The 13,794-nt window shown below is 50.2% G+C and overlaps 1 protein-coding gene across 5 annotated transcripts in view; it reads left to right on the top strand.

The window, feature by feature from the left end:
• Window positions 1–13,794, top strand: part of OTOA (otoancorin) — a 166,603-nt gene that overhangs the window by 16,149 nt on the left and 136,660 nt on the right. For all 5 annotated transcript variants that reach the window (XR_012493048.1, XM_074322570.1, XM_074322569.1 and 2 more), the window contains exons 10-17: window positions 3,001–3,101; window positions 4,960–5,099; window positions 7,122–7,245; window positions 8,666–8,881; window positions 10,966–11,133; window positions 11,904–12,044; window positions 13,101–13,159; window positions 13,351–13,468. Coding sequence is in view for 4 of the 5 variants with exons in the window: in XM_074322570.1 (XP_074178671.1) it covers window positions 3,001–3,101; window positions 4,960–5,099; window positions 7,122–7,245; window positions 8,666–8,881; window positions 10,966–11,133; window positions 11,904–12,044; window positions 13,101–13,159; window positions 13,351–13,468 (1,067 nt within the window). In the remaining variant the exon portion in view is untranslated. The remainder of the gene's footprint in view (window positions 1–3,000; window positions 3,102–4,959; window positions 5,100–7,121; window positions 7,246–8,665; window positions 8,882–10,965; window positions 11,134–11,903; window positions 12,045–13,100; window positions 13,160–13,350; window positions 13,469–13,794) is intronic.

Raw genomic sequence — 13,794 nt, 5'->3', positions numbered from 1 at the left:
CAACTTCCAGAAAGGGTTCGATGTGCCTTGTGGACTAAAACACGTCCCCGTTTCATCAGCACACACGTGGGAAGCCGAGATAAGGATGGGTCTGTATCTCACAGTCCACAGCCAGTCCTGGTGTCTTAGTGGGACATCAATAATGATGACATCTTAGATTCGGTGACAGCTTTCAGAATGAGGTTATACGTTCAAAATCTGTATGAAAACATCTGTATTAAAGTGGGAGAAGATAGATTTTTTTTTTAAAAGAAAATCTCGGCAATAAAGCACAGAAATTTAGTGCTAAGCTTCCTGGCAATCAAAACAGAAATGGGTCAGGGTTCATTTCTTTGACAGATGTTTATGAAAAACCTACTACATCCCAGAACTGTCAGCTTCTTAGAGACAGGAAGTGGAATGGTGGCTGCCGGGGCTGGGGGGACAGAGGACAGGGAATCGTATTTAATGGGGACAGAGGTTCAGTTTTGCAAGATGAATAGAGTCCTGGGGATGGACGGTAGTGACGGCTGCACAACAATGTGAGTGGGTTGAACACCACTGAACTGTGCACTTAAAAATGGTTAAAATGGTAAACTTATGTCACATGTATTTTACCATAATTGAAAAATAAGGGACATCCAGGAAAACAATGGCTATGTAGATTAGTAATGCACACAATTTTTCAGATAGCGTTAACTTGTTGAATGTTTAATATCAGTAATGTAAACAGAATCAACTTCTGAAACACTTCAAAAAAAGCCTACTATGTGTCAGCTACTGGGGATACAGAGGAATATAAGATAGTCTTTGCTCTCAAAGGAGCTGTTGTTTCATTGTGGGAGGGTAAGTGGAGAACATTTTTAACCAAGTAAATAAAAAAGAGAGAGAGAGAGAACTCAGGTTCTGCTGTGAAGAAAACAGCATGGATAAATTGCCATGGAAAGGTTTGTTTCTTTAGAACAGGGCTTGGCCGACGTCTTCTCTAAGGGGCCAGAGTAAATATTTTAGGGTTTGTGGGCTTGTGATCCCTATCTCAGCTATTCAACTGACATGATCTTGAGAAAAGCACGTGGAGACAATAGATGTATATGCATGTGTGCCTGAGTCCCGGTAACACCTTATTTATGCGCGCTGAAATTTGCATTTCATACAGTTTTCACGTGTCACCCAATACTTTTCGTCTTTTGGTTTTCTCCTCCTCCCCCCCACTCACCACACACACTATTTAAACGTGTAAAATCCAAGAATGGTACAAAATCAGGTGGTCAGCTGGGTTTGGCCCCTGGGCTGCAGCGTGCCGAGAGCCGGATACAGGAGTCAGAGACCTGACATTTGAACTGAGACCAAAATGGGAAATGGAGTCAGTCCTGCCAGGCTCTGGAGGAAGGGCATTCCAGCGGAGGGACTCTAAGCACAAAGTTCCCGAGGGGATGAGCTCGGGGTGCTGGGGACACATAAAGGAAGCCGGTGGGGTTGGCGTAGAAGGAGCCAGTCAGCCCTCTTCCTGGAAGTAAGCTCTGGGAGTTGCATACAAGGAGCGTGAAACAACACTACTCACTGTCTTCTGTGTGCACAGAATTCCCTCTGCTTGATGCACGACCATGGCCCCCAGGAATCCGAGTGTCACACGCTGTAACCCTGAGAAAGCCATTTAACCTCTGTCCTTCCCTACGTCCTATTGCCAGCATTTCATTAGAGACAGATTTTCCTTCTCAAGTTCCTGGAGGAATCGTTTCGTGATTAAACTGCAGTGACTGAAAATGAATCCTCCTTGGACTTTCTCCTTCTTAGTTCTTAGGAAGTTCCTTGAGGTACCTGGAAATACGTTAGGGGTTCAGAATATCTCAAGCTTGGGGATCACGGGTCTGAAGACACAGAGTTCATGTGTAATAACAATTAAAAGTCAACAGCTCAACATGGTTCTTGGTGAATTTTCTCCTCCCCAATTCTCTAGCCTTCTGGGGCCACCCTTCTAATCCCCAAGTCAAATGTGCTGAGTCTGCATCTAGGGAATCATAGGGTGTTGACATGTGCTCACCCCCGAGCTCTGATTCCTGGGCAGTGGCGGGGGGCTCCTCTGTTGTTCTTGTTCCCCGGTCCTGCCTGCACCGTCTCTTCAGGGTATCAGCCATTGCTCACGGCGTCCTGCACGCCAGCTCTTGGCGACTGATTCATGGTGTCCTGTCAGTGTGGCCCCACACGTCACCAACCCAGTGGTGTCATGTGTAAAAGCCTGGTACTGAAGCACTGGGGGCGGCGCTGGCCACTTCTAGCTCAGTGAAACTCAGTGGATCCCGGACGGCATTCGTTGTCTCCAAGTCCCACTGACATCCTGCAGATGGGGAATTTCAACTGTTTGACCAGAATGACAGAGAGAGAAAGAGAGAGAGAGACAGACCGAGCACTCTCTGAGTTCAGTGGTGGGGGAAATTCCTGCTGGCTGGAGACAAGAGAAGGCTTTAAGGGAGCAGAAGAGTTTGAGCTCAGTTTTGAAGGTAGGATTTGTGGGTAGACGGGTTGCGAGAAAGGCCCAAGCAGGCGACAATTTGGGGAACGTTTGGGGTGCAGAGTGGAGGGGTGAGGAGTTTGGTCTGGCCCACGTGTAGGGACATCGTGATAATCCATAAGGATGGTGGTGATTGTCACTGGTACTAAGGAAAGAGAGTCAAGTGTATTTCAAGGTGTCAGGTGATTTATTAACAAGGTGAGCGAGAAACAAAACTGTATTTTGTGATCTTACGTCTTAAACAATAATTTGCATTTCTAACAAGTTCCCAGGTCATAGTGACCCTGCTGGGCCAGGGGCCGCACTGTTGAGTAACACAGCGTCAGGTGGTGGGGACCTGTGGTTCCCTACGGGTGGCGTGGTACCTCATGGTAGGAGGCTGTCCGTGGATGGTTGTTGAGTGAATTAATGCATGCAGGAGGAGGTCCTGTCAGCAAAGATGCTTTTGATGGTCACATTCCAGTGCAAAGGCTTTTGTTGATTTACTTACTTATCTGTCTGTTTTCTTGCAGATGACTCTGTTTCATGGGTCAGCGCAGAGAACTTGTGGATTTTGGGCAGATACATGGTTCACCTATCATTTGAAGAAATTATGAAAATTAGCCCTGTAGAAGTAAGTTAGAGGAGTACGTGTGATGTCCCCCTTGCTAATACATCGGGAGTAAGGTCTGTCTAATAAGCCCTGACGTGTAGCCCGTCAGCCCAGGTGCCCTGGCAGTTGGACACCTGCTTCAGCCCAGCATGGCTTGACCCTTTCAAGAAAAAGAGTTGTGGGCAGCTAAGATCGTTCTAATCTGAACAGATGTGCTAGAAAGAGAATGTTGGCTGTGAACCAGAAATCCTTTAAGGGTGTTTCAGGAAAGGCCAAGGACGATAGCTGTAGTTTCCAGACCTTGGAAGGGTGACCCCAAATCCAAAGCAACATGGATGGATAATGAGGTCTCTCTCTAGCTACTTCTGTTGATAGCTGCTTCAGCACCAGCCATAGTCGCATTTTTAACTCCAGAGTTTACAGTGGGGAAATGTAATGTTCTAAGGTTACTTAACTCACTGGTCAGCCTGCTTCTCTCCTCCTCCTGATGCTGACCCCGTGGCACTAACCTCCCTTGGGCATCCTGACTCTCGAATGCTGCCAACACAGAGGCATTTGTGAAGGGTTTGGGGCTTGCCTCCAGTTTTGATCATGTGTCTCCTGGTCAGTGAGAGACATGTTGGCATCAAATGACAGAGCTTGTTCAACGGCCCACTGACCCAACAATGTCTGGTTATGATGAAACCAGGGGAATACTAGGTTCCTCTTTCTACCTCAGAGGCTGGGACTATTTCAGTCAGCTTTCGTTTTTATAACCCTCAGTTGTAAAATGGATTCCACCTCCATGCTACACTCTCAGTGTTGAGTGAATTTCAGGACGTAGCTAGAGGTACAATTCTGAGGAAGCTGGGCCCATAGGGGGAATTTCTAAGGTCAAGAGTCCATTGCAACTTTTCTTCGTCATCAAAAAATGTAGAGAAGGGAGGTGAAACCACAGAGTACCAACACCGAGAGGGAATTTTAATGGGCAAAGAGTGCAGTCCGTGGGAGAGGCCATGTTAGGAGTCCCCGATGAGATCAGAACCAGAATAACAGTGCATTGAAATGCAGGAGACGTCCGTGTGACAGCCTTGGACACGTAGGCAAAAGTGACCAAAACAGAAAGAATGTGAATATATATATATATATATATATATATATATATACACATACATACATACATACATACATACATACATACATACATACATACTCGGGGTGCCAAAAAATGTACACAAGTGGACACTTTGGTCAGTGTTGCTCAAGCAGTAGTTCGCTGTCATCAGAAGTGTCTGGACGCTGATGGGAACCACTTTGAGCACCTCTTGGAATCGCAGAAGTCCAACGTGACTTGTTTTCATCTTTTGTCATTGGTATATATTGAGTATGACAATTTTAATAGTTTTTTTCCTTTCTTAAAACGTGTATACTTTTTTTTGGTGCCCTCTGCATGTTCAACTTTATTAACTATACTATTCAGAGTCTTTCCATTCTTGTTCACTTTTTATCTTACAAACAGAACAGACACTCATTTTTATCATCACCCAAGAGCCATTTATAAACTCACTCATCTATTTTAAAAATCTCTGATTCCCCAGAACAGAAAACTTGTGGACCACATTCTCTGACTTCAGTAGAACAAATCTAGACATAAATGTGCCAATGTCAGCTTTAAAAAAGTTCAACATCTTGGATATTAAAAAAACAATACCTTTCTAAATAACAGTCGGGGTGAAGAGGAAACCACAGCAGCTGTGACAGACCATTAAGAAATCCATCACAGCGGGAACTGGGCATATCTGAGTGTCTGAGATGGGGTGCAGTGCATGCACCGGGGGGGGGGGGCTGCATGGGGGCCACTTCAGCCCTCCTCACTGATATTTCCGTCCGTGTCCACCAGATCGGGCTGTTTATCAGCTATGACAATGCCACCAAGCAGCTGGACACAGTTTACGACATCACGCCTGACCTGGCCCAGGCCTTTCTGGAAAGGATCGGCTCCTCCAGCTTTGACGTGAGGAACACCTCCACCATCCACAGGTAAGGGGCAGGGCCTGGCCCTCGAGCTGTTTCCTCCCTCTGAGCTAAGCTGCAGCTTCCTCTGCGCAGCAAAGGGAGAGAAGGGCGGTGGCTGGTTCCTCTCTGAATAGTCCGGTGTCTCCGTGCATGAGCGGGGCAGTGTTTCCTCCCAGAGATGCCTAGGAGAGGTTCTGAAGGGGGAAGGGAGCAGAGGCATTGTCAGCGTCCCCCGTGTGCCAGGCGCCTATGCAGCCTTTGCAAGCTAAGACTCCAGCTCTGAGCATGGAGCTGGAACATGTAAGCACCCCGTACTCTGTCCGTTTCAAGGTAAATGAGTAATTTCCTCTAGGCTGGATTGAGTGTTAGAAATAGCTCGTGGGTCCCCACACTTCCAAACCCCTTGTTGTCTAGATTCTCCGGTGTGTTATCTAGACCCCCTGATGAGATGAGGCTAGAACTCAGTGGTTGTGATGTGATACTCCAGGGACCGTTTCCAGCAGGGGAGGACCAGGAGCCATGCACTCGGCGACTCCAGACGGGATTTGAATGTCAGAGGAGGGGGTGCGCAATGGGGACGGGTGGGGAGCACCGTGTGCCATCTTCTTTCATCTCCCAGTGCCTTCCAGTCCGTACTTCCTCTGACGTCACCATAGTGCTTCAATTCTTTCAAAGTCACGGGTAGAGAATGGTCTTATGTAAAACTGTTAACACCTTCACCCATCACTGTAATTTTCACTCATGAGCGTGGGTCCCATATTCCTGCAGTTACACAAAAAAGTAACTTCGTGGTTAAGAACTTGGGACCTGGAGCCAGACTTCCTGGGTTTAACCCAAGCTCTGTCACAAGTTGTGTGACCTTGGCCATGTTACTCTACCTCTCTGTGCCTCTACTTCCCCATCTGTAAAATGGGAGATAATAATCTGCCTACCTCATTAAGATCCTTCTGAGGATTCAGCACACCTGACACAAAGTAAGTGCTCGAGAAATGTCAGCTGTTACCACGGTTATTAATATTCAGTCTTCACTTTCCCTGAGTCGTCGTTTCTCATCAGACACATTTTCAGATCGTCCCCCTGGCCTGGTGGCTCTCCCGGGGCTATGTCCGAGCAGGTCAGTGTCTTTCTGAGACTCAGGGTGGAGCGGGGTCGGGCACGGTTAACCAGGTGGTGACCCGTCTAAGTGGAGTCGATTTCACACTGACGCTGAGAGCATCCATTGGTGTGACTGTGTGCTTAGTACCTGCCAGGAAGTAGAAATGCTTCCGGAAGCCTCTTCTTGTCTGACGCTCTCCATACTCCTCCTTGCTGTCATCACCATATTTCTTACGACGTGCGCTGATGAACAAAGCAAACCTCCCCTTTATTAAAGGCTCAGAGAGGAAGGGCCACCCCGTACAGTAGTCCAGGGTGTACACTGCACAACTGTGGGCGGCAACCTTGCAGAGAAGTTAAGCAACTTGCTGGAGGTCCAATATCTCGCAGAGCTGGGTGTCAACTCCAGTCGGCCTGAAGCTACGCTCTTAACTAGTAGGTGTAGTGCTCCCAGCTGGACCAGGGTTCAAATCCCACCTCTGCCCTGACACTGTTCTGCCTCTTACCTTTTTCTTTTCTTTTGAAGTCATCATCATCTGGGGGTGTAGGTCTTGGAGCACCCTGGGTACAAGTCTCTGCCCCAGAGAATCCCACAGGATGGACAACCAGCTTCTCTCCGTGTGGAAAATGGGGAGTTTTCTATGGCTGACTCAGCACCAGGCTTTCTTTGTGTCCTTCCCGCCCCCAGGAGGGAGATTGGAGGATCTGGATTTAAGTCCCAGCTCCACTTGGGCCAGTCACTTGATCGCACCGAGTCTCAGTTTGCCCTTCTATGAAATGGGGCTAATGAGAGCGCCTGCCTCGCAGGGTGGTTGTGATGAGATAAGCCAGTAAAGGGCTCGGCTACATGGTAGCGGCTGTGATCGCGACCCTCTCAGTCCCGATGGTGGCAGGGCTGTGGCTGTGGCCCCAGCTCTGTACCCTCCAGCCTTCCCTTGTCTCCTCACACAGGCTGGGGCTGCTGGTGTGTTTCTACGACGACCTGGAGTCGCTGGACACGGCCATGGCCCAGGTCCTTCTTCACCAGATGATCAAGTGCAGCCGTTTGCGGGGCTTCCAGGCTGCTGTGCAGAAGGTGCGGGCGGGTGCATGGCCCTGGGCCGCGGCCTCAGTTTCGCTAGCCAGGGAAATGGGAGAACAGCCTCGCTGGGCCGCTGAGAGGAAAGTCGTCCAGTTCATGAGGACGGAGGCCCAGCCATAGCAGATGGTACCTCAGATACTGGGATGAGCTCCACGTGGGTTGGAACAGCACAAAACATTGGAGAGAAAAGCTTGGATAGATCAAAATCCCATCAAATGTAAACGTTTGTAAGGACCGCCCCGGGTCTCAGATGCAGGCTCTGAGTCCGTAGGCCTGGGTGGGGCCCGGGACCCTGCATTTCTCACGAGTTCGCAGATGGCGGCGCTGCTTCTGGTCTAGGACCACGCTTTGGAGCGCTGCTCTCGTCCCCCCCTTCCTGGCACAGACGTGGGAGCTGAGCTCTAGGGGCTGGGAACTGCTGGGGACCCCAGGAGATGGGGGAACCAGGACCTGGCAGCCCCGTGTCTGTCCCTTCACTCTGCTGCCCCCCACTGGCCGTTCCAGTATTACCTGGAACAGTCATGTGCACACTTGTGAAATGAGTATATTGTTCCTACAAATTCAGTGTTACAGCGTGAACCGGTTTTTTTGTTTCATTTTGTTTTGTTTTTTTTGTACAGAGGTCATATTACGAGAGGTGAATCTATCACCTTCTCTGTTGGAAGCAAGTGGGACAGCTGACTAGAACTAGACAGGCATGTTAGAATAAAATAATTGTTAAGGTGATCACAGAAACGTGAAAACTTGTGTAAGACATAATTTTAAGGGAAAATTTAGAAAATTGCACTTCCATTCATATTACATCTGTGAAAACTGTGCACTGTAGTTTATTTCTGAAGTACGTATTTGTAAAGACATAAGAAGTTTTAGAAACATATATACCCAATTATATTAATAATATAGTACTAATCATAGTTATTTTTATTAGGTAGGATTTTCAGGGGACTTTCACTTTTTGTTACTGCTGAGAATTACTTTTACATAGATTATATATTATCATGAAAAACCCCTGGATATTTCACGAAAGAGAAACAGCCATCTCTACAGATGGCAAGATCAAGGTCACCAGAGGAAAACAGATGTTAGGAGAGTGTGGTGGAATTATGGGTGAAGGGAACAAAATTCCCTTCTGCCATGCTTTAAAGTTAATAACAACTAGTCTTTAAATGAAGCACAAAGTTAATTTGTGGCATATTAAGATCAAGGCCAGAGAAGTGGTATCCTCAGTGGGGTAACTGGGAGTGGCTGGAGCCCCTCCCATTGGCTGGAGCCCCTATCCCATTGGCTGGAGCCCCTCTCCCATTGGCCGGAGCCTCTATCCCTTTGATAGGGCAGAGTGGGAGGGAGGGGGTTGTGTAGTCCTTACACCCTCTTGCTTGCTGTGGACCCTCATTCCAGCTTGCTCCCCTTCTAGCTCAAAGCTGACCTCCTAGACATCGCCACGGAGAACCAGACCCTCAATGAGACGCTGGGCTCTTTGTCGGATGCGATCGTGGGCTTGACCCACAGTCAGCTGGAATCCCTGTCCCCTGAGGCTGTGCATGGCGCCATCTCTACCCTCAACCAGATCTCAGGCTGGGCCAAGAGCCAGGTCATCATCCTGTCTGCCAAATACTTGGCCCATGAGAAGGTCAGTTGGAACTTTGCACTGTTTTCCTAAGACCCGGAGACCCAAGGGCCAGTGAGATGCACACAGCAGGGGCAGCCAGTCAGTAAGAAGATAGTGCCATGGGTTCAAACCTTTGCTCTGCCACTTACTAGCTGGACATTTGTGACTGGGGACAGCTGGCTTAACTTCTCGTTGCCTCAGTTTCCCTGTTTGTAAGATGGGAGATTTGTGTGACACCCATAGGATTGTTGCAAGGATGGATGATGGAGTCAGTACACGGGGAGAGGTTAGAACAACACGTGACCTAGAGCGTCAGCTCAGCGACTGATAGCTGTCGTTGAGCAAAGTGGGGGGTCCACCGCAGGCCTTTCTTCTTGTTGCGGCTGCTAGCACACCCCTCATCCTGGGATCCGAGGTAATGCTCCTTCATTGCGATCTTGGGCTGCAGGGAGGGAAGGTCCCCACAGAAGGTCGTGTCTGGAGGGAGGTAAGCGAGCAGGCTCTGAAGCCAGGTCCTGGTTTCAGCCCCAGCCCTGTTTCTTGTATGTGACGCGGCAACACGAGGAGCCGCGCCAGTGCATGCTCTGGCTGCTCCTGGGATGGGAGATGGGCCTTTTCTCCAGAGCTCTGAGCCCTAAACATTTTGGGTCTCACTCTTTTAGTTCATCCTCACAGTCACTGCCCAGAAAGAAAATTGGCTCGCGAGCGTTGGACTGGATTCCAATTGGACAACAATGACCAACATTTATAAAGCTCGTACTGGGTGCCAGGTTCTAAGTGAGTTAATCATTTAATTTCCCCAACGGCCTGCTGGGGTCAGCAGTGTTATAGCCTTCACTTTCCAGGTTGTTCACGAGGCAAAGAGCACATGAGGGAATTGGCCAAAGCCACATCAAAGGGACACAGCTGGGGTGGCACCGAGGGCACGTGGCTTCAGAGCCTGCTTACTTAGCCCCCATGCTCACTGCCTCCATTGTGGCGCCATGACCACTGCCCACCCATCCTCACTCTCTGACTCAGGCCAAGGCCAGCCCATTCATCTTGTCCTTTATAGCCTTGTGGTGACTTTAGTTTGAAGGCTTGACGGGCCACGTAAGTGGACCTGGACATGTCTCTGACTTTGCTGTTAGGGAGCTGAGGGAGACTGTCTTGTTCCCTCCCAGTCTGGACAGAATGGCTCATCGCTCTCCTAGCACCCACCTTTTCCTACAGAAGGGCGAGGCAGCTTTTACTAAGAAGCCAAGAGTTTAAAAGGTTTTGTCCTCTTGGGGCACAGTAAGAGACTGTCCGTGCTACAGAGCATAACCAGAGGAAACCACTCACCTGTCTTTTTCTAGAACCAAGGGACGCTCTTGTTATGTGGAAAAACACCTAATGTCTTCACTCCAAAGGAGGCGGGGACATCAAGTATAGTTTCTGATAGGCCAGCTGGCTAGAGTCTGTTGTCACCGAATGTCGGACTCATATCCTGAGACGTGTCTTTATTTCAACTCATAATTTCTCCATGGAGCTAGATGAGGGTGGGACTTGGCTGACATCCATCGGTCTGTTGGATGCCTGTCAGGTGACAGTGAGAAACGTCGGCTGCCTCAGGCACTGTAACGGGGTGGGGCTGCGTGAACTGGGACGCCCGGGACCTACCTGAAGGGTGGCTGCTGGTCAGTCCTTGCCCATTGCTGCCTGTGTGGCTCAGGATTGCCTGGTACTCAGATTTTTTTTTTTTTTTTTAAAAAACACAGACTCCAATCTGGATTTTTATGGGAGTTCTCCCAATTTTTAAATGGTGTCAGCTCGTTCAAATGAAACACAAAAAGAGCCCGTTGCTTGGTCAGCTGTGGTGCGTGGGTGACCATTTTGGGATGTGTGTGCTGCAGCCTCAGAGGGCAAAGTACTTCCCCCAGCAGAGCAGCGACCAGTCATGTCATGTTTGGATACGGAACTCCCTCTCCTGATAGAAGGAAGGCCTGGGAGGGCAGCATGCGTCCTGCTCAGGGTGGTGCCTGGCACCCATCGTGATACCCGGCTCACAGTGTGGCCTCGTAAATGCCCACAAGGTGAAAGAGCACGCAGAGCCCGCCCCCCCCCTCATGGCTGGTCCTCCCCAGGTGCTGTCTTTCTACAACGTCAGCCAGATGGGGGTGCTGCTGGCCGGGGTGGGCACCCAGGCTTTCCACAGCATGGATCGCAGAGACCTCACGCAGGTCCTGAGAAGCGCCGTCTCCCTGCACGTGTCCGATTTGTCACCTGCCCAGCAGCAAGGTGTTCTCAGCAAGGTGAGGAAGGCGTTGGGTCCTCGGCCACGTGGCTCACAGAAGGTGTGGTTTTGGGGTTGTGTGAGTGGGCTGTGACTTTGGGCCATCGACCTGAGGCTGGGGCTAGCTCAGCCTGCGTGACAGGCTGTTCTGAGCCCGGGGAATACCTTCTCCTGATGCCCACCTTCCCTCCTTTCCAGAAAGAGCCCCTTGGGTCAGGCTGTGCCTCTTCCAAGACCCTGGGGATCCCCATAACCCATTGGATCTGGGAGACTCTTCTTAAATTAGATTTCTTGATATAATAATATTTGTAAAGTTTTTCCAGTCTAAAAATGAATGCTCGGGACCTCCCAGAGCGCTTCTGAAGGTCCCTTCCGTAGTTTAAAGTCATGCCATGTTCCTCTTTCTCACTTGGCAGTGGGTCTTTGGGGCATCTTATTCTGCCAACCTGCTTTGTCTAATGGCAAAATCTGTTAAGAAAGCAAACCCAAGGGGTTTGGCCCCAAATACCAACACCTAGCCATCAGCAATAGGATATGGTTAAAATAAAGGACATGGGTTTTGGAATAAGATAGATTTGGGCTTGAATCTGACATATCAAGGAATTGCTCGTTAGACCTCAGTATTCTTACCTGTAAAATGGGGATAATGATAGTCCCACATCACTGGGTTGCTGAGCAGATCTGATGGGTTTTATTGCCCGGGAAGCACTCAGCCCAGTGCCCGGCCCTTATGCAAAGGTCCATGCACCTGCTACAAGGCTTTAGCATGTCTCTTCTCACTTCTGGCAGATGATAGAAGCAGGAGATACGGCCTCAGGCATTGTGGAAATACAAGGGGCTTTCTTTAAGGAAGTGTCTCTCTTCGATTTACGGAGGGAACCCGGATTCAACTCCACAGTTCTAACGGACAAGGAGCTTCGGAGGAGCCAGGTGTGACCACTGAGGGTTCTGACAGCAGTTCTGAGGTGTGCGTGGGGCTTCCCGCACCCCAAGCAATTCTCCGACACCTCCTGGGGACCTTACGATGCCACTCAATCCTGACCCATCCGCCTGGAGGTAGTGTCAGGTCCCCCAGGTTGAGGGCTCAGTCCCACAGGACTGTCCCCACTTCAGATGCCAATCACAAGTCCAGGTTGTCACCTGTCCTGATTGACTGGCTGGAGATTGGAGGTTCCAATGACCCCGTCCTTGGGTTTGGTTCATTTGCTAGAGCGGCTCGCAGAACCCAGAGAGACATTTTACTCACTGGATCGCTGGTTTATTTTGAAAGGATGTAACTCAGGAGCAGCCAGATGGAAGAGAAGCACAGGGCGAGGGGTGGGGAAAGGGCTCGGGGCTTCCCTGCCCTCTGCAGGCGCCACTCTCCCCAAATCCCCCCGTATTCACCTGCCCGGAAGCTCTCAGTACCCCGTCCTCTTGGGTTCAGGGAGGCGCCATTACACAGACACAGCTGATGACATCATCAGCCATTGGTGGTTGGTTCAACCTCCAGCCCCTCTCCCCTCCCTGGGGGTTGGGGGTGGGGCTGAAAGTTCCAACCTCTTATCACATGGTTGGTTCCACTGGCCCGTCCTGGTCGTCTCTTTTGCTTTTGCTTCCTGGGATGCTGTGTGTCCAGGAAGTGGCAGGTGGGCATGGAAATAGGGGCTACAGAGGGTGCTCACTGGGCAGCGGCTTCCTAAAGCACAGGAAGGCTACCTCTGGCCTTGCTACCCAATGGCTTTGCCCGTCACTCACCCCTAGAGCACAGGGAATGACCTGGGGTGTGAGGGCATGGGCTCTGCGATTACTCTGCCACCACTTCAAATCCCAGCCCTGCCACTTAGCAATGATGTGGCCCTGGGTAAGTTACACGGCCTGGCAAGCCTCTGTCTTCCCGTCTATGAAATGGGATCATGGCATGCCTTCCCACAGGGCCTCAAGGTGCTGGGCACGTGCTTATCCAGTGACTGCTCCATCACACTGGTGACCATTCTCTCCCCTCAGGCCTTGTTCCTGTATGAAGTCCTGTCAAGGACCACCAGAAGGCCCCAGGAGCTCCTGAGGTAGGAGAATGTAACTCCGTGGGAAGGAGGGGTGCGGGGCCTGATGAGCCCTTTGGAGCCTAATTTCCTGGGAGGGACGGTGGGACAGGCCGGTCTGTAGCCTGTGTCAGGCCAGCTCTGCCTTCTCTCGCTCCTTCTGTCCTGTCTGCCCTACCCCCTTCTTCTCCCGGGCCCCCTGTTTTGTTTTCTAGTGCAGGGCAGCTGGTCAAAGGTGTGATGTGCTCCCACATCGATGCCATGAGCGCCGACTCCTTTCTGGCCTATTTCCAGTATTTCGAGAACAACCTCCGGCTGCTTTCACCGGATCAGGTACCGTCGCAGCACTTTCCTGCTTCTGTTTCTCTCTCTCGCTCGCCCCAGTCACCGGACCTGCCCCGACCATGGCGTCTAAATATATTCGTGCTGGGATTCTTCCCATGCAAGGGATGATGTGGGGCCAAAGATTGAGCCAGGCTTTCTCCTGTTTCTTTGTTAAAAACTCCCAATCCCCGTGTCTCCACAGCCAGAGTTTCCACAGATTGGTTATTTCATACTCCGATTTGAACCTTAAAATACGGTTGGCAGGTTCACCATTTTCCACGTTCATAACGACGTCCTCTGGGGCCTGGAGGCCGTTTCCTTGTCTCGTGTCCCCA

Source organism: Rhinolophus sinicus, linkage group LG18, assembly GCF_036562045.2.
Source record: "Rhinolophus sinicus isolate RSC01 linkage group LG18, ASM3656204v1, whole genome shotgun sequence".
Lineage (NCBI taxonomy): Eukaryota > Metazoa > Chordata > Mammalia > Chiroptera > Rhinolophidae > Rhinolophus > Rhinolophus sinicus.
Note: the sequence above shows the minus strand (reverse complement) of the source record. Positions and strands in the feature narration are given on the sequence as shown.